The sequence below is a fragment of the Balaenoptera musculus genome, chromosome 1, assembly GCF_009873245.2.
Source record: "Balaenoptera musculus isolate JJ_BM4_2016_0621 chromosome 1, mBalMus1.pri.v3, whole genome shotgun sequence".
Taxonomy (NCBI): Eukaryota; Metazoa; Chordata; class Mammalia; order Artiodactyla; family Balaenopteridae; genus Balaenoptera; species Balaenoptera musculus.
In genome coordinates, this window is record NC_045785.1 from 123,896,995 (window position 1) to 123,923,573 (window position 26,579).

Below are 26,579 nucleotides of genomic sequence, written 5' to 3' on the forward strand. Positions count from 1 at the left end.
TATTATTAAAAGTTTGCTTTATTTTTCTGTTGAATCAAGTACTACCTCCCAGTTACAGTTAGATTTTATGCCTTACAAACGTTAGCACAGCTAGCGTCACCTCACTGACAACTGAAAAATAAATCAAACTAGGTCCCGGTGGTTATGTCCACATCTGGGTTGTTAGGGTGATCAAGAACTCTTACTTGTTTGCTTTAGCTTTTAGTCCTTGGTTATATCTATAAAGAAAACAGAAAGAAAAAAAATCATGGATCACAATAGATGATATATTTATAATAAGAAGGGAATGGGAAGCATATTCCATCTCTTCTTTCTCACTAGTCAAGAGGCTATACAGTTGTAAATACAATCTTCCCAGAGGCTTATAGGAAGAAACAGGCAGATGGGAGACTAATCCAAGGACTTTATTTGAATCTGGTTTCCAACTGTCAAAACGTCTTAACTGACATATAGTTCCCTATACAAAAATATTATTTTAATGTAAGATATTTTCATTCTGGAACTATACAAGAGTATGACAAACATGTGAATATATGTATAAAGTTTACCAAAACGTGGTCATCTAGAACTTTTAATTTTATTTATTTATGGCTGTGTTGGGTCTTCGTTTCTGTGCGAGGGCTTTCTCTAGTTGCGGCGAGCGGGGGCCACTCTTCATTGCGGTGCGTGGGCCTCTCACTATCGCGGCCTCTCTGGCTGCGGAGCACAGACTCCAGACGCGCAGGCTCAGCAATTGTGGCTCACCGGCCCAGTTGCTCCGCGGCATGTGGGATCTTCCCAGACCAGGGCTCGAACCCGTGTTCTCTGCTTTGGCAGGCAGATTCTCAACCACTGCGCCACCAGGGAAGCCCCTAGAACTTTTAATTTTATACTCACAAAGCATGTTTCCTGAGAATAAAATCAATTGGGAATGGGCCTGTCTAATCACTAAAAATAAAATATAATTCTGTGATGCAGGCAGGCTACTGGGTTAGGAGGTTGTAATACTTAAAGTTTATTGAAACTAAGGACAATTTCTTCAATTCTCATTAATTCAAAGAAGAATTAACCACAAAGCTACAGAGTCTTTCTCTTTTACATCACCCTGGGCTTCATTTCCTATTCTTCTCAGCTGAAAATAAAGTGGAAAACTGAATAAGCACAAGAAGGAACTTATTCCATGAAGCCCACCATATCTCCTAGATTTCTCAAAAGGTCCTGATTTCAAATATTCAACAGTATTTTCCTAAGTCCTCCATAGAGTCCAACATTTATATTTCTAACTAAATCTAATCTGCTATTGTAACCGAAAGGCCAAAAATCCTTTTGTCAAACTAAACCTAAATTTCTTTTTCTTTTTTAATTATTTGCTTTATTTATTTATTTATTTATTTATTTATTTATTTATGACTGTGTTGGGTCTTCGTTTCTGTGCGAGGGCTTTCTCTAGTTTCGGCAAGTGGGGGCCACTCTTCATTGCGGTGCGTGGGCCTCTCACTATCATGGCCTCTCTTGTTGCGGAGCACAGGCTCCAGACGCGCAGGCTCAGCAATTGTGGCTCACGGGCCCAGTCGCTCCGCAGCATGTGGGATCTTCCCAGACCAGGGCTCGAACCCGTGTCCCCTGCACTGGCAGGCAGATTCTCAACCACTGCGTCACCAGGGAAGCCCTAAACCTGAATTTCTTATATTAGAAATAATATTTCTGAATGTGGCACTTAGTGTTCTCATAGTTCTACTACCATGAGTTAATATAAGGTCAAAATGAGATGGTGCATGAGAAAAGTACTCTGTGAATAAAATCTCTGTACTAATTGAAGTTTATATCGATATAAGTAAGCCCTAAAAATGGCTGTCAGGCATTGTGTAGAATGAGTGAGTTTATTTATTCATCTATGCGTTCTGTGCTAGAATATTATAAAAAAGGTTACAGAATTAAGCTACTAGTAAAGCTAGGGATAGTACAGATGAATGAAATTAAAATGTACTATACTCTGCAGAACAGAATGCCTTCTGAAAGGAAGGTAAATTATATAGCTCGATGTTTTCTATTTCTTTACTGAAATCATTCAATTTTTTTAGTTAAAGAAAGCTGTTATTCATAACATTGTTTTGTAATTTAGGAAGGTTCTATGGTTCAAATAAAGCCAGAGCCTTCATCTAAGCTCACTGCAGAGTGGTAACCAGTCACTGACAAATAATATTAATCACTGAATTTTAAAAATTTCCAGTGCTCACAGAATACATACTTTCCAATGAAACTAGCAGCCTCACTTTAAACATCATTTCCAATACTATATAACTATACATTTAAGTCTCACTTTATTATATATAATTGAAAGTAAGTGATAAAAAGTTCATGCAGAAAATTACCTAACATATCCTAAATTATATATGTTATCTTAATAAAAGAGACTCTATCAAAGGGCTGTACATCTAGGTAACACACAGATTTGAAACCTAGGTAACATACTGCCTAACACTTTTAATTCAAACCCCCAGGCTTTCTAGAAATGTTTAATGTCTGCTTCAGGCACATCCTGTCTGAGCATTATATATGAATCTTAAAAAAAAAAGTATTGCTAGCCGGATGGCTTCTGAGGCAGATTTTTTTTTACACCTGTGGTAAGCTTACCTCCAAATACGAAAGAGCTGAGAGGCTCCTGCTGTCCCGACAAAGAAATTAACAGCAAACAGACTCCAGTTTTTGGGAATAATTACAAGTGAGTATCTTGACCAAATAAACCCTGTTGAAATAAAAATTTTTTTTAAAAAAGCATAGGTACTGCTGCAATCTTATCTGAACATTTAATATTAGAGTAAAATAATTATAAATAAGACTATGACAACACAAAGTAGGACAAAGAAATGCTATAATTTGAGACATTAATGAAGTTGCCATAATTCATCATTACACAAAACACTCAGTTCTTACATCAAAGGGAAATTTTTATAACCCTCCTCTGCCTTCTTTGGCTATAGTCTAACAACTTCCTAGAGATAACACTGTTAATTTCTTTCTGTGTGAGTGTGTATATATGTATTTCAAACATGAAACAGTTAAGTACATTGATATAAACAAAATTACTGAACATCCTGTATGGAAGATATTCATTTAATTTACCTGTAGCCATCAAAACAGCAGATTGGGCTGTGCTGAGTTTTTCTGCAGGTCTGGCCATGTCAGCCAATCCAGCACACACCAACCCCTAGAAATACACATTAACACATAAGAAAGAAAAAAAGCATCATGAGTATGTAGTAATGGTTCTCAATTTTAACTAAAACACAAACTATTTCCGAGATTTTCAGACTGTAGCTATGATTTTAGTATCCATGCATTAAGAAAAAATGTATCACGACAAAAAGTTACAATGAATTCAGAAATGCTTTTTGAATTAAGTTGTATTTTGTTAATCACATTAAACAGCTTCATATATTTGAAAATCAGTAGTGTGTGTATATATTTTTTCTATAAGTATATTTGTATTTTTGTTCTACAAATGATACTTCTTTCACATAAGAATTTATATATTCTTTATGCATGTTGGAAACCACTGGTGTGGAAGATGCCTAAAAGCTATTTGTATAAATTCCTCCTTTCATATTTTTTGCAACGTTATTCTTTTTTAAAAGTGGAAGTATCAGAAAAACTCTGCTATAATTTTAGTTTCTTGGTTAGATAATTTTTCTTTAATGTCAAATTATACCTGGTCATTTCTTCTCTGGTATGTTTTTAACACTGTTTTTTATAGAATCATACCCTACCATCAGCAACACTCAGAAAGTTTAGTAATGAGTCTTCACTAGAATATTAGTTATGCTACTCTATTGCAGAGATTAGAATACATAACAGAATGATTTTTATTGATGAAAAATTCACACCAATGTAAAATGAGAGACTAGTACAAAGAACCCCTACATACCCATCACCCAGTCAACAATTATTGACATTCTGCCATACTTACATCACCTCTCCTTCTCCCTTTCTGCAATTTTAAAATCAAATCCTAAATATGTCATTAGAAAATATGGTTTTAAGAAATTCATTTTCAGGTTTTTTTGAGTTTCTAAAAGATGCTCTTACATGAAAAATATAAATCAGCCCAGGGTTTTTTTCTCCTAAATAGAACATATGCATACTTGTGAATTTTTACAAATTTAAACCAAATCCAAATGGTTTTGATTTAATAAAGTCAGTAGATCAAGGAAGCAATGATTCTGGCTTAAAAAAGGGGCAAATAGTTAAATACTGAAGTATAAGTAGAGGTAAATCATGACCAATACTACTTTTCTTGTTAATTTTCACCCATAGTCCCATGATTTTTTTCCCAAATGGTTCCTAATCATCACTCTTACATTCTTCTTCCAGGTCCCAATGTACATTTTCTCCGTTGCATATCTGTTCCACTTTGGCAGGGTGGAATACTGCCGTTGTAGAGGGGAAGAAAGGGACTGATTTCTAGCATTATTCTACTCAGTCCACGTATTACTACACTGTAATAGATCTATGATGACTATAGGCTATAGTCTAGCATTGTCTTTTGGAGGAAGGTAGCAGCCATGATTTTGTTTATGCTCAGAGTATACATTTTATTTTTCTAGGACATGTTAGTAATTGTGCTCTCCCACAGAGGTCTTGAGGCCCCTCTCCCACATTTCTTTCTCTCTCTCTTTTTTTTTTTGAAATATTTGCTTTATTATCCTCTCTCTTTATATGTATATATATTTTTTCTGACCCATTTACAAAGAAGTTGTAGACATCATGCCCTTTGACTCCCTAGTATTTTAGTGTACATTTGCTAAGAACAAGACTACTTTCCCATTCTCTTATATACCCACAATCTAATCACAAAATTTAACATGGATAAGACACTGTTGTCTAATACACAGTGCATAGTTAAATTTTGACAACTGCCCCCAGATGTCTTTTAAAACATTATTTTTCTTGTCCAGAGTAGTTAGGTCAGGATAATACATTGCATTTGGATGTTATGCCTCTTTAGCCTTCTTCTTTTTAAATTAAAGTATAGTTGATTTATAATACTATATTAGTTTCCTTTCCCGCATTTCTAAAAAAAAAAAAAAAAAAAAAAAATCCCTTTCTAGGGGATTGGTGGTCCAGTGGTAAAGAATCCGCCTTCCAATGCAGGGGACCCGGCTTCGATCCCTGGTTGGAGAACTAAGATCCCACATGCCACGGGGCAACTAAGCCCGCGCACCATAACTACTGAGCCTGCGCGCCTCAACTAGAGAGCCTGCGTGCCACAACTACTGAGCCCATGCACCCTGGAGCCTGCACACCACAACTAGAGAGAAGCCCCCATGCCGTGAAGGCGCAGTGAAGAGCCTGTGACGCAAAGAAAGATCCCGCGTGCCTCAACGAAGATCCCGAGTGCCGCAACTAAGACAAATGCAGCCAAAAAAAAAAAAAAAAAAAAAACCCTCTCTACTTCTATACCACTCTAACCTCATGTAAATTACCTTATAAAATCTTACTGTGAATCTAATCTCTGCCATTTACTAGCTGGGTGACTTTGGTCAAGTTACATAACACATTGTCTTAAATTCCTCATGTATAAAATGAGAATATGAATAGCTTCCCTTGCAAAAGAGATATATGATTAAATGAGATAATATGCTTCAAAAATATTTACCATAGTGCCTGGAAAATATTATTATTATCAACAACAAATAGTAGCTTACATCTTTAGAGAAGCAGAGATAAGGGAATATTAGTCTCTGTACCTTTTCCTGTATTTCTAGCCTCAGGGGCAGAAGGTCTGTGTTCCTATTCTTCTTTGTTATGAACTTTATTCAAATAATAGAACTGTAGAGTCGGAGAGTGTGTGGAGTATATCACAAGATTATGTAAAATACTCCCTAACATGGGGAGAAAGTACCAATTATAGAAAGATCCACAGTGACTTTTAAAGGGGGTCCTGTAAGTGTTTAAGAGCCTAGGCTTTGAAGTCAAATCAGAACTGAGGGTTCAAATCCTGACTCTGTCACTCACAACAGTTCTAGTTCTTTGAACCTCAGTACCTTTACACCTTTTTTCTGGTGAAGATTAAATATTAGATAATGTATTAAATAACCCAATACAGAGAGTTTGGCATCTAGTAGAATCAAGTTAGTTCTCTGTTTCCATCAATTAAAAACTGGTTTTCAAATGTGTGTGATTCTTTCTGGCACCTGGTTATCTCCACTGGGTGGAGTAAATACTCATCAGATAGTGTAAAACATTTTTTCCTTCCTTTCTTCCTCCTTTCCTTCCTTCCTTCCAATATTTTCTCCTTTAGTAAAAAAAAAGTCATATGACACTTCTAGAGGAGGGCTAAAAATGAAATACCACTATAGAATATTCCAATTCCAAAATGCTTAGGGATAACAAAGTTCTCAAGATTTTAAAATGCGAATTAGCCTATATAAGTAGTTCCAGCTGGAAAAGCAAGTAGCTAGACATTAAAAATCTGCAGAGGTAATCTTGAAATATAGTTTGACTTATTCCTAAGGAGAACAGAAAAGAGAAAAATTAGCCACACAAAATGGCATACTGTTCAAGAGTTAAATATAACCCAGTTGGGAATTCCCTGGCGGTTAGGACTCTGCACTTCCACTGGAGGGGGCCTGGGTTTGATCTCTGGTTGGAGAACTAAGATCCCACATGCCGTGCAGAGCGGCCAAAAAAAAAAAAAAAAAAAAAAAAAAAAAATATATATATATATATATATATATAAACCCAGTCTGCACAAAAAGACTATGAACAAAAAGGAAAAAAGCTCCCTCAACTGACCTCCACATAATAGTTTTCCCAGATTAGCCAATGATATCCATTCCTTCTGTAAACAAGCTAATGATGCCCATGGCTGAATACTCATGGCTAGGGGCTATTTATTCTGTATTGCACTCATGCATTTTTGCTCTCACCAGTTGAGTTATATATTTATCAAGTCACTGTGTTTGTCTTCAAACCTGTTTATACCAGTTTTAGTTGTTACTGTAATTTACCTAGTTTAATGAACTAGGTAAACAGGTGAAACACAGAAAGAGGGTTGTTATTTCTATGAAAACTGAAGTGACTGTTTTGGAAAGATTGAATAAAGGCAAGTTAAACTTGCTGTCAAATTTGGTGTGAACAAGACAGATATAAAAAGATGGGGGGTGAGGGGCTTCCCTGGTGGTGCAGTGGTTAAGAATCTGCCTGCCAATGCAGGGGACATGGGTTCGAGCCCTGGTCTGGGAAGATCCCACATGCCACAGAGCAACTAAGCCCGCGAGCCACAACTACTGAAGCCCATGCGCCTAGAGCCTGTGCTCCGCAACAAGAGAAGCCACTGCAATGAGAAGCCCGCGCATGGTAAGGAAGAGCAGCCCCTCCTCGCGGCAACTAGAGAAAGCCTGCGCAAAGCAACAAAGACCAAATGCAGCCAAAAATAAATAAAATAAAATAAATTTTAAAAGATGGTGGGGAGACAAAAATCTAGCAGGTTTCTGTTATCATGAAAGTGTGTATAAACTTGCTCTGCTTTAAAGAAAACTAAACTGAAATCATGTAGGATGCACTATGGTATAATTCATCTAAGACAGATGATGTGGAACTCAAAACCAGTGGATCCATATACAAATCAAAGCTTTGGCCTTACAGTAAATGATTGATAAATGAATATGTATTTATAGTTGTTAAGTTAAAATAAAATATTTAAGGGTATGTAGTATTGCTTTTTAGAATTATCCACTTTGACCTTTATAATTAATTATTTGGCTTCAACTAAAGTGGCTAAGAAGGATTCGACCACAGTTAAATCTCTAAAGAAGTATAGTCTAAAATTTTAATGTAGAACTTAGGTGGCTTGCAGCAGCAACTGCTACATGTCATGTATAGGTTACCATAGATTAATTATTATCAAATGCTCTGGGAAAGGAAAGCATAAACTAAATATCAGAAAAAGTTTCCCCACCCGAGAACAAAACACAGAAATTTCCATTACTATGCTGTCATCAGGAGACTATGTATGATGTCAACATGAACTTAAAATAGATATTTTTAAAGGAGACAGTCGAGAAAGCACTTATGAGTATATAATACTGTCAATGTTTCAAAACACTGATGGACCAGATCAAAGAAACATCAAAGCTTTTGGTAAAAATCAATGAACTTCTAAACTATGGTAAATTTGGGGTCAGGGGCACCCCCAATTTATTGTAAATACATTAAGTCATTCTTATTTTTTATTAATTTATTTTTTTAAATTAATTTTTATTGGACTATAGTTGATTTACAATGCTGTATTAGTTTCTGCTGTACAGCAAAGTTAATCAGTTATACATATACATATATCCACTCTTTTTTAGATTATTTTCCCATATAGGTCATTACAGGGTATTAAGTAGAGTTCCTTTTGCTATACAGTAGGTCCGTATGAGTTATCTATTTTATTGTTCTTACTTTTTAAAAAAATTTTTAATTAATTAATTACTTTATTTATTTATTTATTTATGGCCGTGTTGGGTCTTTCTGTGCGAGGGCTTTCTCTAGTTGCAGCAAGTGGGGGCCACTCTTCATCGCGGTGCGCGGGTCTCTCACTATCGCGGCCTCTCTTGTTGCGGAGCACAGGCTCCAGACGCGCAGGCTCAGCAATTGTGGCTCACGGGCCTAGTTGCTCCGCGATATGCGGGATCTTCCCAGACCAGGGCCCGAACCCGTGTCCCCTGCATTGGCAGGCAGATTCTCAACCACTGCGCCACCAGGGAAGCCCTCGTCCTTACTTTTTAAATTTTGGTGCTAGAAACAATATTTCAGCAATTAATTCCACTTTGCAGGTATAATTTTAAGCGTTGGTAGGGAGCGAAGAGAAAGGAAATAGTAATATACATTTCTTAGTATTTTTTTTAATATCACTCTTTTAAATGCTTAGAGTATGAGAAGAATCATTAAAGATGATATATTGAAACTTCTTTTTTAAACTGATGGAAGCTTTTCTCAACTTATAAATCTAAAAAGAGAACTGCTCCCTAGTTCTCTGTAAAATATAGCTCCCAACCACTAATTTACTCTAATCTTGTTTTATAGATGAGACAAAAGGGCGGAGACTGAACTTGCCTAAGGCCATACAATTGAGGGACAGGTAATTCCAGTTCTAACATTCTCAACTACTTAGATTTACAGCTGAGTTTCCAAATTGTTCTAACAATTTAAAACAGTACATTTAAGAGAATTAAAATAGCCTACAACCCAAACAAAAAACAACTTTATTAAAACTTGGGCAAAGGGTTTAAATAGATACTTTTCCAAAGAAAATGTAAAAATGGTCAATAAGCACATGAAAAGATGCTCAGCATAACTAATCATATTAGGTAAATGCACATCAAAACCACAATGAGACACCACTTCACACCCATTAGAATGGCTATTATAAAACAACAGCAACAACAAAAGTAAAAAGTGTTGGCAGGGATATGGAGAAATTGATTGCAACCCCCGTGAATTGCTGGTGGAAGTGTAAAATAGTGCACCCGCTATGGAATATGGTACAGCAGTTCTGAATATACTGAATTACCATATGATTCAGCAATTCCACATGTAGGTATATACTCAAAAGAACTGAAAGCAGGTCTGGAACAGATATTGTACACCATTGTTCATAACGGCATTATTCACACTAGCCAAAAGGTGAAGCAACCCAAGTGTCCATTAACAGATGACTGAATAAACAAAATGTGACATATACATACAGTGAAATATTCAGACTTAAAAAGGAAGGAAATTCTGACACATACTACAACATAGGTGAACCTTCAGGACATTCTGCTGAGTGAAATATGCCAGGCACAAAAAGACAAATACTGTAGGATTTCACTTATACAAGGTACCTAGAGTAGACAAATTCACAAATAGAAAGTAGAATGGTGGTTTCCAGGGGCTAGGGAAGAGGCAAATGAGCTATTGTTTAATGGGTTCAGAGTTTTAGTTCTGCAAGATAAAAAGAGTCCTAGAGATTGGTTGCACACTGATGTGAATGTACTCAACACGAAAAAAATGGTTAAAATGATAATTTTATGTGTATTTTATTACAGTTAAAAAAAAAGCCTGCAGACCAGTAGTTTTCAAACTTTAGAAGTCATCAGAATCACCTGGAGGGCTTCTTAAGACACAAATTACTGGGCTCCATCCCTATAGTTTCAGATTTAGTAAATCTGTGATGTGGCCTGAAAATGTGCATGTCTAACGTATTCCTGGGTGACGCCAATGCTGCAGGTCCAGGGATGACACTTCGAGAAGCACTGCATTAAGCCAAAACTGGCCCTTCCAACATAAAGTCAATGATTTGTTATTAACAGCCATCGCAATTATTTCTTTTCAGCTAAATGAGAGCTTTAGGAATGGAAACTCTGGCATAGTGTAAGAGCATTGGTCTTGGAGTCAGAAGTCCCATATTCTATCATTTCCCAAATGTTAATATATATACCCTTGGATAAATTCTTCTACTTTTTGAGAATAACTTTCCTTGCCTCTATTTTAGTGTTAGTATCTGAAGTTCTCATACTAAATTAATAACAAAAGTTAATTTGGGGGTGTTCTAACTAATTTAATGTTTTACATAGTCACAAAATTTTAGAATGAAGTTTCATGTTCCTAGGGCCCATAATTATAAGCTTTTTGATAACAATACGTTCCCCAAAGGGCTCTTACCTATCTAAGGAGTTCAGAAAAACTAAAGTAGGTAGTATGCTTTATGCAGTAAAAATGATACATCTGAGAGTATTTGTATAAAATTACTTCAAGACATACCATGAACATTTAAAAGTACATCCTTCAGAAAAGTTACTTCAAATTAATAAGCTCCTTTAAAGAATATCTTTTTCAGTAGCTTCTGCAAAAATTCAAGACTTACCCATTTCATAATTGGAGCCCAGAAAAATACTGTTTTGGGACCTGAAAAAAAAAAATGAAAAATTTAGCAATAGACCAACTATTTTCAATATGTCTTTTTTTTTTTTTTATTCACACACACACACACTGTATTTTATTTTTACAAGACATAAATAGACTGACACCAAGCATTGTACATGGATGACCACAACAAAAGCAACAATGATTGCAATTACCAAACATGAAACACACTCATACTATGTCATAATATTGACATTCAGTCCAGTAATCCTCCACTGTAACAGCTCCTTTACTTTGCAGTGAAAATTGATTTGTATATTCTTTGCCTCTGAGTCCTTGTGGGATTTTTTTTTTTTTTTAAATTCAGACAGAAAGTCACAAAAATTATACTCATCCTCATCAGTTCACTCAGTCCCATGTAATTAATTTTTTTTTCATCTTGATCTTTTGTTAGCACTTTTATGAGTTCATCAGTTTTTCATTAGAGTTCTGAAAATGCTTATTCATTCAGTTCAGCAGTACAGTCAGTTACCAGAAACCTGTACTTGTCAGAGTCTTTTCCATGAATTTCTTGAAGATGAAACCCTTTTATAGGAACATATTTGCAAAATCATCAGAGTACACCCAGAACTGTCTGTAAATGACAAAAGACTTAAAAATGACCACGGTTAAAGATTTGATGAAAGTTCATAATAATGCAGTTGACAAGAAAATTAGTTATTTCTGAGATATACATTTTAAAGTAATAACTAGGATTATTACTTATAACATTATACCAGAACATATAAGATTTTTAGAAATTTCATGTAATGTCTGAAACATTTATATTAACATATTTCCATACAAATAACCCAATGAAAGTTTAGTATTAGTTGTTTTGTTTGTTTTTTTATACTGCAGGTTCTTATTAGGCATCAGTTTCATACACATCAGTGTATACATGTCAATCCCAATTGCCCAATCCAGCACACCACCATCCCCACCTCACCGCAGTTTTCCCCCCTTGGTGTCCATATGACCATTCTCTACATTTGTGTCTCAACTTCTGCCCTGCAAACTGGCTCATCTGTACCATTTTTCTAGGTTCCGCATACATGCATTAATATACGATATTTGTTTTTCTCTTTCTGACTTACTTCACTCTGTATGACAGTCTCTAGATCCATCCATGTCTCAACAAATGACTCAATTTCGTTCCTTTTTATGGCTGAGTAATATTCCATTGTATATATGTACCACAACTTCTTTATCCATTCGTCTGTTGATGGGCATTTAGGTTGCTTCCATGACCTGGCTATTGTAAATAGTGCTGCAATGAACATTCGGGTGCATGGGTCTTTTTGAATTACGGTTTTCTCTGGGTATATGCCCAGTAGTGGGATTGCTGGGTCATATGGTAATTCTATTTTTAGTTTTTTAAGGAACCTCCATACTGTTCTCCATAGTGGCTGTATCAATTTACATTCCCACCAACAGTGCAAGAGGGTTCCCTTTTCTCCACACCCTCTCCAGCATTTGTTGTTTGTAGATTTTCTGATGATGCCCATTCTAACAGGAGTGAGGTGATACCTCATTGTAGTTTTGATTTGCATTTCTCTAATAATTAGTGATGTTGAGCATCTTTTCATGTGCTTCGTGGCCATCTGTATGTCTTCTTTGGAGAAATGTCTATTTAGGTCTTCTGCCCATTTTTGGATTGGGGTGTTTGTTTCTTTGATATTGAGCTGAATGAGCTGTTTATATATTTTGGAGATTAATCCTTTGTCCGTTGATTCATTTGCAAATATTTTCTCCCATTCTGAGGGTTGTCTTTTCGTCTTGTTTATGGTTTCCTTTGCTGTGCAAAAGCTTTGAAGTTTCATTAGGTCCCATTTGTTTATTTTTGTTTTTATTTCCGTTACTCTAGGAGGTGGATCAAAAAAGATCTTGCTGTGATTTATGTCAAAGAGTGTTCTTCCTATGTTTTCCTCTAAGAGTTTTATAGTGTCCAGTCTTATATTTAGGTCTCTAATCCATTTTGAGTTTATTTTTGTGTATGGTGTTAGGGAGTATTCTAATTTCATTCTTTTACATGTAGCTGTCCAGTTTTCCCAGCATCACTTATTGAAGAGACTGTCTTTTCTCCATTGTTCAATATGTCTTTTAATAGCCATCACCACATTTCAAAAACTCAAAGGTTTATCAATCTGTTTCTAATAATTTTTACTATGCTTTCTGCATACTTTGTATTTAAGATAAAATTTAGAGAGTCACCACACTATCAATCTTTCATACAAGTTGTTTTGATCTCCTTGTCAATTATTTGTATTTTTGTGAACTATTAAAATTAGCTAAAGTATAATGGAGATGGTTTCGGAAACCATTCCTAACGTTTCGCCTTGAACATGGAATTTAATGTTATTTCACTTAAGGATAATCTTCAAGTTGAGGAAATGACAAATTATGTAATTTTTGTGATACGAGCCACAGTAGATATTTTTTATTAGTTTTTGTCTGCAGTGGGTCTTCGTTGCTGCGCACAAGCTTTCTCTAGTTGCAGCGAGCCGGGGGGGCTACTCTTCATTGCGGTGCGTGGGCTTCTCATTGCAGTGCGTGGGCTTCTCACTGCAGTGACTTCTCTTGTTGCGGAGCACCAGCTCTAGGCGCGCGGGCTTTAGTAGTTGCAGCACGCGGGCTCGGTAGTTGTGGCACGTGGGCCCTAGAGCACGTGGGCTTCAGTAGTTGCGGCTTGTGGGCTCAGTAGTTGAGGCGCGCGGGCTCTAGAGCGCAGGCTCAGTAGTTGTGGTGCACGGGCTTAGTTGCTCTGCGGCATGTGGGAGCTTCCTTGACCAGGGATCAAACCCAGGTCCCCTGCATGGCAGGCGGATTCTCAACCACTGTGCCACCAGGGAAGTCCCAGATATTTATATATTCACTAATTCTATTAATTTTTATTATTATAAATGACATGTCACCACATGTATTCTAGTAAAAGTTCTTATAAAAATTCTATATATTCTAGTAAAAAATTAATGAACCTAACTTTAAAGGGCACATGAGAAAGCGGAAAGCCTAGATTTGTAAGCTCCTTAATAGCAGGGACCTTGTTTTAGTTATCCTGGTACTCATCTGCCTCGTGCAAAATGTTCAATAAATGTTGACAGTATTGAAAATGACTATGGTTTCTTAGATAACCTAGAATTTGAGAAGCATGATGTTTCAGAGCTGGAAGGAAACTCAGAGATCATCTAATCTAAATCCTTCATTTTACCAATAAGGCTCAGAGAAGTTCCATAACCTACTCAAGTCATGTGGCTAGTAAGCCCAGAATTGTAACTAGAACCTAAGTCTTCTAACTCTTAAACTTGTGCTCTTTAACCACATAACATAACTGTGCCCACTTGTAACTCTTCCAAATTATATGTCTCTTTTAACCTTCCAGGGGATACAGTGACAGGAGAGAAACAGACTTTGTCCATGGTAATTTAAAAGCTAAATCCAATACAAATTAATATGGTATGTATGCTCTCAACACACTGGATCAACAAAAGACATTTTTTTCTTAACACAAAAATTAATCAATTTCACATAAGACAACAGTGATTTTAAGCAAATTTGAAATTTAAAAAATCTAATTATAATTTATATTCTAATTATATAATTATAAATCTAATTGTATTATTTCTGCCTTAATATTCCACTTTACTTTGTAAGAATAAATAATTTGTTTTTAAGGATCACAAAAATCACATCTAAAATGGCATCATCACCCAAATGTAACACATTTATTTCTCTTCATCTACTCCCAGTAATATTTCTCAAATAGCACCAGCAGGTAAAGATGGATTTATCCAGTTTCTCCCCAGTGGGTGAGCATTCACTGTCATTAATAATCAAGGAATGTTTCTGTTCACATACACATAAATAACATTTAAAAGATAAAATTGACTTAAACCTATTATTTAGGAACAAAAGATAGTGAAATTGAAAAAGCACGGAGGTAAAAAAAAAGAAAAAGCACATAGCTAAGTTAAGATCCAGTCATAGCTGTAGGTTTAATTTGTTGCAGAGAAGACCACTCATTCGTTCACCCATAATAATTACTGCATGCTTTACAGTGTCGTACGCACTGCGGATGCACTGGTAAATAAAACACAGTGCTGGCTTTAAAGGGCCTAAGCACAAGCTACTAGTCCCCTTGTTTGGCCTTGTCTTCATCTGGCTAACTCCTAATATCCTTCAAAAACTCATTGAAGGTTTCATCTCCTCAAGGAAGCCTTCTTTAACATCTCCAGGTTAGATTAAATGCTCCTTCTCTGAACTCCCAGAGCAGCCTGTCTATTCTTCTAGTTTACTGCACTTAACAATTAAACTGATCTATTTACGCATCTGTCACTTTAATTAGGCAAGGTCTAGAAGTCAAAGCCTGTTTCTTAGTTTTTCTTGACAAATAATATTTTTGAACAGAATTGAATTGGATTAACCATATCGAGGAGAGATGCTAATCAAAGATACTCAAATTTTAGGTTTGACCTAGATTTGCCTTGATACCGCTTCATCCTCAAGGTTGGGATTTCAGGGACATCAGGTTCCCTTTACATCAGGGAACTGGTACTAGACTTTCACTCACTAGTTACTCTACTCTTAGACCATGATACTTCCCTTTTTGGCTCCTGAAAACTCTTCCCATGAGCCTGATGCCATAATGCACTAATCCTATAAGTCAATCTTTTCAAACTCTGGTTATTTTATTTAGTTTGAGTTTCTGAGATTCCTATCATCACACCTGGTTTATTTTTCTTTGTCATATACAAAGTCTCAGGGTCATATGCAGTATCAATTACCAAGTTTATTTCTTATCCCTGCATGAAGCTTGGCTTCATCACTCAAGGGTAAGCCAATACATTGTTTTCGTCTCTGGCTTTGGGTTCCCCAACAGAATCCTCTCTTCCTATTTCAAAACTGATGCTTCCTCTTCTGCCACCCCAAAAACTGTTTCCTGAGCAATGCCTCTAAGGTTCTGGTTTCTTTACGAGCTGAAGTGGTTGACCCTTCAGGGTTAAAGAACAGTCAAGCTTTTCAGTAGGTTTGCCTGGTAACTAATTTACTCAACTGCCCTGAGCTAGGTGATAATTTTAAAATAAAAACTGCCCTTCTCCCACACAACTGAACCAAACAAAAACTTCGAACATGAAATTATGGTTGCTAGAATGTGGGCCAAAGAGAAGTTTAAATATTTTATTTAGTGCATGATTTTAAACTATAAAACAAAGCCTAAATTAGTTTAACAACTGGTAAGCACTGAATTTAAAAACATCAGTAGCAAATATATATTAATAAGACATTCTAAATTTCTAATTTTTCTGAAATATCAGAGGATGATGACACCTGACACAAATAATTAGGGTTGGAGATCTGTAAGTGCAAACAAGCAGTGTTTCCTTCATTGTTAAAAAAAGGAAAAAATAGCTAGCAATACCCGTGACCATATAATAGGTTAACAAAAAATTTTAAAGAAAACTTATTTTAGTTCACCCTTCCATTTTATCTTAGCTAATCATTTTCCACCTTAAAAGTAAAGAAGTCAAATAAATATAGATGTGTATGAATTCAGGAACAGAGGCTATCTTCTTGAAAACAGCAATCAGTCAATAATGGAAATGGTAATGAGGAAACATCCCAACTGATTTTGACATTTAAAATGTAAAGTTTAAAAAAACTTGTTTATTTAAGTATAGTTGATTTATAATGTGTTAGTTTCAGGTGTACAGAAAAGTGATTCAGTTATACATATATAACTATATTCTTTTTCAGATTCTTTTCCATTTTCAGGTTATTACAAGGTATTGAACATAGTTTCCTGTGCTGTACAGTAGGTCCTTGTTATTTACCTAAAACAAAAAGTTTTGACAAAAACATATTTGGAAACAGGTATCACATAAATAGTGAGAATATAATGTCACATTGTCTTTCTAGACCTGGGAAAAATAGGTTTATGTTCTACAATGACATAGCTATTCTCACTGGAGAGCATTAAAAAAATGAAGTCATTAAATAATCATGATACCTGAAGTGATTATAACACCTTAAAATCAAGATAAGCATAAGTATAAATAGAGTATCTAGCTAACATTCATTATGATGAATGAAAAAACTTGATTAGGCAGAAATTTTGAATTGCTGAAAATATATTGAATATTTGAAAATATATTTGAATATTGAAAAAGCAGCTCTTAAGAAATTTAACTTGAAGTCCAAGATGAGGGAAGTGTGTCCCCATCAGATATAAATATACATTCCTTTAGACAAAGAATTAACTAACAATTAACACATTTTCATCTTGTTTCTTATAAGTCCACTCTTGGAAGTTGGAAAAGGCCTCAAATGCTGACTATTTAAAACTATGAACTATACAGCAAAACAAACATATGGTTACAAAAGGGGAGAGGAAGGCGGGGAGGGACAAATTAGGACTATGGGATTAACAGATACAAATTACTATACATAAAATAGATGAGCAACAAGGATTGACTGTAAAACTATGAACTATTTTCAAGCATAACAAAAAATACGAAGAATAATATAATGGTCATTTTCTTTTGTGTTGTTATATGTTTTTCTGATTTTTAAAGTGAAACTGATGTTTTCTAAAGTTCAAACTTTCACGGAAGAATTTGAAAAATTCTGCAAGGGAATATCACAACCAAATATGTAAGAGACATAAGAGACCTACATTTTCAAACAAATTAACAAATCTAGTTGCCTTGATGAACTTTGATGAACCTATTAATAAAACAATGACATAATTTTACTTCCTAATTTCCTTACCTGAGAGGAATGACTGCTAATGAAATACTTTATAAATTCTACCCAGAAAGTATGTCATTTATTGTATGTATGATTCTCTTCCTAGGGAAAGACTTCCTTCTTGGAACAGAATAAGTAACTTTTACACCCATGCAAACGTACACATATACAAATATTGAATTGAGGTGCTCCCAATATTGAGAATAAAGTTCTTACTGAATGCCGTCCACTACTCCACCGAACCCCTTTCATACCATTTCTCTATGGTTTACTGCTTTCAACATCCCTCAACTTTCCTCTAACGTTCCTTGTATTAAGCAAGCCCATCTGTTTGCTATCATGTAGCCAGCTACTTACAAATTCACACAGATATTGACAGTCAAAGATTACTCATTTTTATTTGTACTAAAACTAGTTCTGATTTCATACCGAGAACATGACGGGGCTACCATTTTAGAGCCAAGCAATCTTTATATCTCGTGGAAGGCCTTGGAAAGAGCTCACTCAAATAGCACCCAGAACGTCATAGGTGTATAATGATTTTTAAAATGTTGATTGAAAACAGGCTTTGGTGACAATGCCAAAGAAAAATAACAGGTGAAGTGACTAGCTATGATAGCCAATATGCATTTTAGGGTTGATACATTTTAAATTTATACATTTCTTCAGTAACAAAGAATCAATGACTTCTAGATTTAGAAAGACTGTTGAAATCATCTAGTTCAGGCATTCATTTTATAAACCAGGTAATTGAGGCCCAGAGAGGTAAAATTACTTATATAAAATACATAGCACAACAAGGATAAAACCTTAGATCCCTAAAACCTAATCTAACAATAATTATATAGTCTTCCCTGATGAAATCTGAGTTTCTTGAAGCCTCTGAAACTAAGAAAAGCCCTAGCAGAAATACCAAATTGTAGACTATTACGGCTGGAAAGAAACTTAAAGAAAATCCAAATTCTTCTACTTTTATACATGAAAAAGAAAAGGCACTTAAAAGTTAAGTAATTTGTCTCATATTCAGATAGCTCCAGATAGAGCAAGGACCAGAATACAGGCCTCTTTGATCCTAGTACTCTTTCTGCTATGCCATACCACACTTTAAATGTACTTCACACTCTCTCATAGACAAAATTAATATTATTACATGACTTGGAAATGACAGACTATTTTTTTTAAACTGAAGTACAGTTGATTTACAATGTTGTGTCAGTTTCAGGTGTACAGCAAAATGATTCAGTTTTATATATATATATTTTTATATATATATATATATATATAAAACTGAATATATATATATATTCTTTTTCAGATTCTTTTCGCTTACAGATTATTACAAAATATTGAGTATAGTTCCCTGTGCTATACAGTAGGTCCTTGTTGGTTATCTATTTTATATATAGCAGAGTGTATATAACAAACTATTTATAGCTTCTCTTAGGGCTTGCTTCTCCTTTAGTACATCTAATGAATCAAATTAGATGAGGCATGAACAGTCTTAATTTCTTAAAATTAGTTTAAAATCAGGTTAGTGGGCAAAAGTTATGTTAAGTGTCAAACTAACAACTACAACAAGGATTGTATTACTTTTATGATCTCTTCTGAGAATACAAAATCTCTGTGGCCAGGGATTTTAATTTTATTCACTAAAATATCTCAAATGCCAAAACAGTATCTAATATACAGCAGGCCCTCAAAAAATATTAAATAATTCAACTTTCTTGGAGCTAACTAGTTTAAAGATATTCTATTTTTCATCAATATCTTACAATTGTATTTGAAATCCCAACTTTCCATTTTGGTTCTCATTCCTTAATTTTAAGGTAACAGAGGTTATTACTGTAAAAAATAATATATGTATATTTACATATTTAGTGTATATATTTAAACATAATATATATTAACAATATGTTTAAGAATATATTTATATAGAGAGATGTATAATACATGGTATGTAATACAGATATATTTAATATGATATAGATATCTAGATGTCTATCCTAGACTGGCATTAAAATTCTTCAGATAATTTCTGTAGGAAGAAAATAAATTGTTCTAACAGAGACGCTAAATAACCATGTTAATACATAACTGTGTGGGTTTCTACACTGGTTATTTATTTGATCCCCATTTGGCTTTATTTACATAAAATAAAACAATATATTCTCTGAACTAAGTTGTATTAAACTATCTAGTATAACATCAATTCCCTTAGCATTTAATTTTGAATTTTTTTGATAAAGATATTCCCTTATGAACACTGCTAATAATGGTTCATTTAGTATGTTTTTATTTTAAAAAATATTCTCTAGGTCTGTAAGATAAAAAGGAAAAACCAATTCTCTTACCTAGGAAAAATGAAAATATTCCTGTTATGAAGACCTTAAAGTAACTTTTCCCATGAACCTTCCCAGAGAGAACGCCATGCAATGTACAGAATATTCTCAGCAACAGCAAATTAAACACTGCAACACGTTTCATAGAAGTATTTTTTCAACAGTTCTTCTACTTAAGCCAAAATGTAATTCAATATAAGCAAAGCTATGGTAAGCAAAAATGATATGGCTCAGATAGCTATTTTCTGGGCTGACTTAATTGAAGGATAGTTTTTATTTATTTATGTTTATTATTTATTTCTTATTTAATTCTATTTTTTCCCCCAGTTCTATTGAGATGTGACTCTTTTTTTTTTTTGCTGCACCACACAGCTTGTGGGATCTTAGTTCCCCAACCAGGGATTGAACCTGGGCCATGGCAGTGAAAGCACCAAGTCTTAACCACTGGACCTCCAGAGAATTCCCGAGATATAACTCTTTAGAGACTCTTTGGACTCTTTAGAGCTGAGGTCTCCTAACTTCTTTTGAACACATTGCCTCATCAGTTAAAAAAAAAAATTTTTGAGCATACACCCCCTATATACAGTCCATATATATACATATATATAAATTAATACATATAGACTCCATAGACTTTAGTTGTGTACAGATTTTCCTTGATTTATGATAGGGTTACTTCCCAATAAATCCATTGAAGGTTGAAAATATCATAAATTGAAAATTTATTTAATACACCTAACTTACTGAAGTATCATAGCTTAGCCTAGCCTACCTTTAACATGCTCAGGACACTTACGTTAGCTTACAGTTGGGCAAAATCATCTAACAGAAAGCCTATTTTATAATAAATTGTTGAATATCTCCTGTAATTTATTGACTACTGTACTGAAAAACAGAATGGCTACATGGGTGCAGAATGGACGTACTGATTGTTTACCGCATGACTGACTGTGAGTTGTGGCTCGTTGCTGCCGCCCAGCATCATGAGAGCATCGTACCACGTATCACTAGCCCAGGAAAAGATCAAAATTCAAAATTCAAAGTACAGTTTCTACTGAATTTGTATTACTTTTGAACCATCTTGTAAAGTTGAAAAATCTTAAGTCTAACCATCGTAATAAAGGGACTATTTACACATACATATATATGTGTACTAATTTATTTTTATATTGTAAAACATATACAAAATGGAAACTTTAAAAAGATAAGGTAATAGTAAGTATTAATAGAAGTCCTATTGTTTTCTTCCTACATTCCAATGTTTCATTTTGTTCATGCTTTGGGATGATTCACCCCATTTTGGAGTTCATAAGTACAAAGGAATGACACTCCGCTAATAAATTTTTTTTTCCCAACTAAGCTTTTAAGTAAACACTGGGCAGCATGACTTCAAGGTTATTTCTTTGAACAAATATCTAGAGCGTAGCTATGCAGCTGGTTAGTGTGGAGTCACATACTTTTATAGTCAGGAGATGGTGGGGGGAGTGACATATCTTATGAGAATTGAACTTGCTAGGACACACATTTGGTTAGAACTCTTTTTTTTTCTGTTTTTTTTTTAACATCTTTATTGGAGTATAATTGCTTTACAATGTTGTGTTAGTTTCTGCTGTATAACATAGTGAATCAGCTATACGTATACATATATCCCCATATCCCCTCCCTCTTGTGTCTCCCTCCCACCCTCCCTATCCCACCCCTCTAGGTGGTCACAAAGCACCAAGCTGATCTCCCTGTGCTATGCTGCTGCTTCCCACTAGCTATCTATTTTACATTTGGTAGTGTATATATGTCAATGGTACTCTCTCACTTCATCCCAGCTTACCCTTCCCCCTCCCCGTGTCCTCACATCTGCATCTTTATTCTTGTCCTGCCCCTAGGTTCGTCAGGACCAATTTTTTTTTGTTTTAGCTTCCATATATATGTGTTAGCATACAGTATTTGTTTTTCTCTTTCTGACTTACTTCACTCTACATGACGGACTCTAGGTCCATCCACCTCACTACAAATAACTCAATTTCGTTTCTTTTTATGGCTGAGTAATATTCCATTGTATATAGGTGCCACATCTTCTTTATCCATTCATCTGTCAATGGACATTTACATTGCTTCCATGTCCTGGCTGTTGTAAATAGTGCTGCAATGAACATTGTGGTACATGTCTCTTTTTGAATTATGGTTTTCTCAGGGTATATGCCCAGTAGTGGGATTGCTGGGTCATATGGTAGTTCTATTTTTAGTTTTTTAAGGAACCTCCATACTGTTCTCCATAGTGGCTGTATCAATTTACATTCCCACCAACAGTGCAAGAGGGTTCCCTTTTCTCCATATGCTCTCCACCATTTACTGTTTGTAGATTTTTTGATGATGGCCATTTTGACCGGTGTGGGGTGATATCTCATTGTAGTTTTGATTTGCATTTCTCTAATGGTTAGTGATGTTGAGCATCCTTTCATGTGTTTGTTGGCAATCTGTATAACTTCTTTGGAGAAATGTCTATTTAGGTCTTCTGCCCATTTTTTGATGGGGTTGTTTGTTTTTTTGATATTGAGCTGCATGAGCTGCTTGTATATTTTAGAGATTAATCCTTGGTTAGTTGCTTCATTTGCAAATATTTTCTCCCATTCTGAGGGCTGTCTTTTCGTCTTGTTTATGTCTTCCTTTGCCATGCAAAAGCTTTTAAGTTTCATTAGGTCCCATTTGTTTATTTTTGTTTTTATTTCCATTTCTCTAGGAGGTGGGTCAAAAAGGATCTTGCTGTGATTTATTTATTTATTATTATTTTTATAAACATCTTTATTGGAGTATAATTGCTTTAAAAATATGGAACGCTTCACGAATTTGCATGTCATCCTTGCGCAGGGGCCATGCTCATCTTCTCTGTATTGTTCCAATATTAGTATATGTGCTGCCGAAGCGAGCACTGCTGTGATTTATATCATAGAGTGTTCTGCCTATGTTTTCCTCTAAGAGTTTTGTAGTGTCTGGCCTTACATTTAGGTCTTTAATCCATTTTGAGTTTATTTTTGTGTATGGTGTTAGGGAGTGTTCTAATTTCATTCTTTTACATGTAGCTGTCCAGTTTTCCCAGCACCACTTATTGAAGAGGCTGTCGTTTCTCCACTGTATATTCTTGCCTCCTTTATCAAAGATAAGGTGACCATATGTGCGTGGGTTTATCTCTGGGCTTTTTATCCTGTTCCATTGATCTGTATTTCTGTTTTTGTGCCAGTACCATACTGTCTTGATTACTGTAGCTTTGTAGTACAGTCTGAAGTCAGGGAGCCTGATTCCTCCAGCTCCATTTTTCTTTCTCAAGATTGCTTTGGCTATTCGGGGTCTTTTGTGTTTCCATACAAACTGTGAAATATTTTTTCTAGTTCTGTGGAAAATGCCATTGGTAGTTTGATAAGGATTGCATTGAATCTGTAGACTGCTTTGGGTAGTATAGTCATTTTCACAATGTTGATTCTTCCAATCCAAGAACATGGTATATCTCCATCTGTTTGTATTGTCTTTAATTTCTGTCATCAGTGTCTTACAGTTTTCTGCATACAGGTTTTTTGTCTCCTTCTGTAGGTTTATTCCTAGGTATTTTATTCTTTTTGTTGCAATGGTAAATGGGAGTGTTTCCTTAATTTCTCTTTCAGATTTTTCATCATTAGTGTACAGGAATGCAAGAGATTTCTGTGCATTAATTTTGTATACTGTTACTTTACCGAATTCATTGATTAGCTCTAGTAGTTTTCTGGTAGCTTCTTTAGGATTCTCTATGTATACAGAACACTATTCTTGCTCTACAGAAGTAGATTATTCTGTGCCAGAGACAATATGTAGAAAAATGGATGATGAAGGCCACAGGTCTAACTCTATATATAATGCAATATTCTACTCTAATATATATTTATATAAAGACATATTCTTGTAAACTGTCTCGACGTACTTGTCAATGATACAATGAAATCTCAAAAATTTAGCCTTGCATATTACTGTAAAAACCTCCAGTATGTGAATCTACTCTAATGTTTAATATAATGATTCCATAACATACTATTACGCAAAATAGTACACAAAAACCTTGAATATTCACTCTGATAACTCTTGGAACAATAATCAGTGTTTCCTCAGATTTTATTGAGTACTTATGAATCAATCAACAGTTATATTTTTCATGTTTCTTCATTTCTACAATGGTGTGCCTACCCTACAACATTTTAATCACAAATAATTTTGCAGTGATAGGTATTCTTACTCTGCATATTGGTGAAAAGCTTAATAAGAGGGAACTAACACTAACACTTGTTGAGAGTCTACGTGCAAACACTGTTACATGTTTTACAGACAATACATCACTTAACTTTCACAACAATCCTTAAATGGTGATAATTATTATCCCCATTTCATAGATTGGAACTAAAGGTTGGGGTCAAGGTCACACAGCCAAGATTCAAATCCAGGTCAGTCTGGCTTCAAAGCCTATGCTCCTTCCATTACACTGAAAAAAAAGGGTTACAATAACTGAACTAGTCCAGGAGTACCCAGATAAAATGCACAATCTACTAACCAATCTCAAATGAAAGATAATTCCTTTTCAATATAAAAGTCGAATAAAGTATTATAAAGAATCATTATAGGTGGTTAAGGCCAAGGCCTTGGAAAAGATCACTATAAAACTACCCTCCAATTCTGTTTTAAAGTAGTTTAAAATTGCTCCTCCTCTATCCTGTCTTTATCCTACAACCCAAACACATAGCTTAAGAGGGTCAGGGTTGACTACACAGAATTCAGTTGAGTCTGAAGCCCAGATTATTACAGAAGCATTGCCCAATTCTCCCTCCTGAAAATCTCTGCCACAAAACACAGCATAATTCCAAAAATTGTGTGTTAAAAGAACAAAAAGGCAAATAAACTAAATAAGCTTCTTCATCAGTAAAAACCTCTCCTTAAAGATCAATTTGATAAGGGGTAAACTACTGCAATAAGTAATATTATACTAAAGTATAATTCCAAGACACAGTTCACTCCATTATCAAACTGGAAATTAGATTTAGTAACCATCTCAGACTCCCAAGAGCTGCTTCATAGTCAGATATGTGGGGAGATAGAGAGTTGGAGGAATTGGGATCTTCCAGTTTCTTATAGAATTATTTTTTTCAACCACAAGAACATTGTTTTCCAATAGGTTAAAGAGAGAGCTAACATTTACTGAGCATTTGTGAAGAATCAAACACATACGTTATCTTTAACTCTCACATCGATCACATTTTACAGAAACTAAGATCTAGGATTTCGCCCAAGGTCACATCGATAGTAAGCAGCAGAGCAAAATTTAAAACCAGGTCTGTCCACACAAAAAGGTCCAGGGAGAGCTTGTTCAGTAGTAATTTCATAAATAAGGATAGACTTAAACAAACTAGACCTATGCGGCAAGGAATGACACTGACTCAGAAACCGGCTAACACATCTGCAGGCCTGTCAGCTGGAGCTGAAGGAAGTATGACCTTTACTCCAAACCCTCCGGGGCGGAAAGACAGCTCTTCTCCGCGTGGGTCAATATACCACTACTCATGGAGGGAAAGAGGAAAGAATGAGGTTTCCTGGTGGCCCAGACCCTTTCTTGGCCGCAGAAATGGAGAAGGATCAAACCCAGAGGCTCGGTCCGGGTCTGAGTTGTGCCTAAGGGAAGGGGTGCGACAAAGGTCGCAAAGGGCGCAGACTTGAAAATAACGAGTTTATGAGAGATGCTGGAAAAGAAAACATGAAAAGCAGGGAGCATAGGAAAGTACACGGATTCACTTGAGGGAAGGGGGTTGGGGCTGTGGGTGATGCCTCCAGCGGCAGAGTTGTCAGTGGGCCTCTAAAGGGAGGGAAGGGACAGGGAGGGAAGGTCTCGGTGGGAGCCACTCTGGGTTCATTACCTGCTGGGTGGTTGTACAACGGCCTCAGTTTCTCAGGCAGCAGAAGCTCCACTTTATCAAGGACCCGGTGGTAGGAGGCCCGCAGGCCCCGGGCGCCGGCGGCTGACATTTCTGCGGACGAGTGATCGTGGGCAGCTGGGTAGGGCAGCGGCCGCGTGCTCCTCCCTGGCTGGCAATGAAGGGCAGCTCGTCACTTTCCCCTGTCTCAACGCCTCGCGCCCTCCTCTCTCCCAAGGCAGCTCAGCCTGCTCCCCTATGAACCGCCCGGAGGCCCGCGCCTAGAGAAGATTGTGGGGGCGGAGACTCTGCGAAGGCCCGCCCCAAGCCCGCCTCCTGGCCTCCGACTGCCTAGAGGGAGGAGGAGTCATGGAAACAGGTGGCAAAAGGACAACCTCACCGAGACAACCCGGCGCCCTACCGGCAGCGCGCTTGCGCAAGCAGCGCTGCCCGCGGTGATTGGCCCGCCCCGGGGCGTGGGCGGGGTCCAGACCAAACCTACAATTTCTTCTTCCTGGCCCGGAGGCCATGTTGGAGAAGGGAAAGTGAAGTTGCACCGGCGCTAATCCCCTTTCACTTTGGTTAAGGAGGCCCCTAGATAAAATGGGCTTGTCGGGCCTTCCTGACCCGATTAAAGATGACGCCGCACAACTCTGTTGCTTCCTTT

General features: G+C 36.1%; 1 protein-coding gene and 1 non-coding gene across 2 annotated transcripts; both read right to left on the bottom strand.

Moving 5' to 3' along the window:
* MPC2 (mitochondrial pyruvate carrier 2) lies at positions 1 to 26,206 on the bottom strand. Its single transcript, XM_036852871.1, has 5 exons — positions 25,916 to 26,206; positions 10,874 to 10,914; positions 3,103 to 3,187; positions 2,614 to 2,725; positions 1 to 218 (listed from the first exon to the last, which is right to left on the bottom strand). Exons 1-5 carry the CDS (start codon positions 26,022 to 26,024, stop codon positions 182 to 184), a joined length of 384 nt encoding a protein of 127 aa, XP_036708766.1. The 5' UTR covers positions 26,025 to 26,206; the 3' UTR covers positions 1 to 181.
* On the bottom strand, positions 22,815 to 22,921 carry LOC118887553. Its single transcript, XR_005018038.1, has one exon. It is a non-coding gene; the product is annotated as a U6 spliceosomal RNA (small nuclear RNA).
* Positions 26,207 to 26,579: the final 373 nt, after the last annotated feature.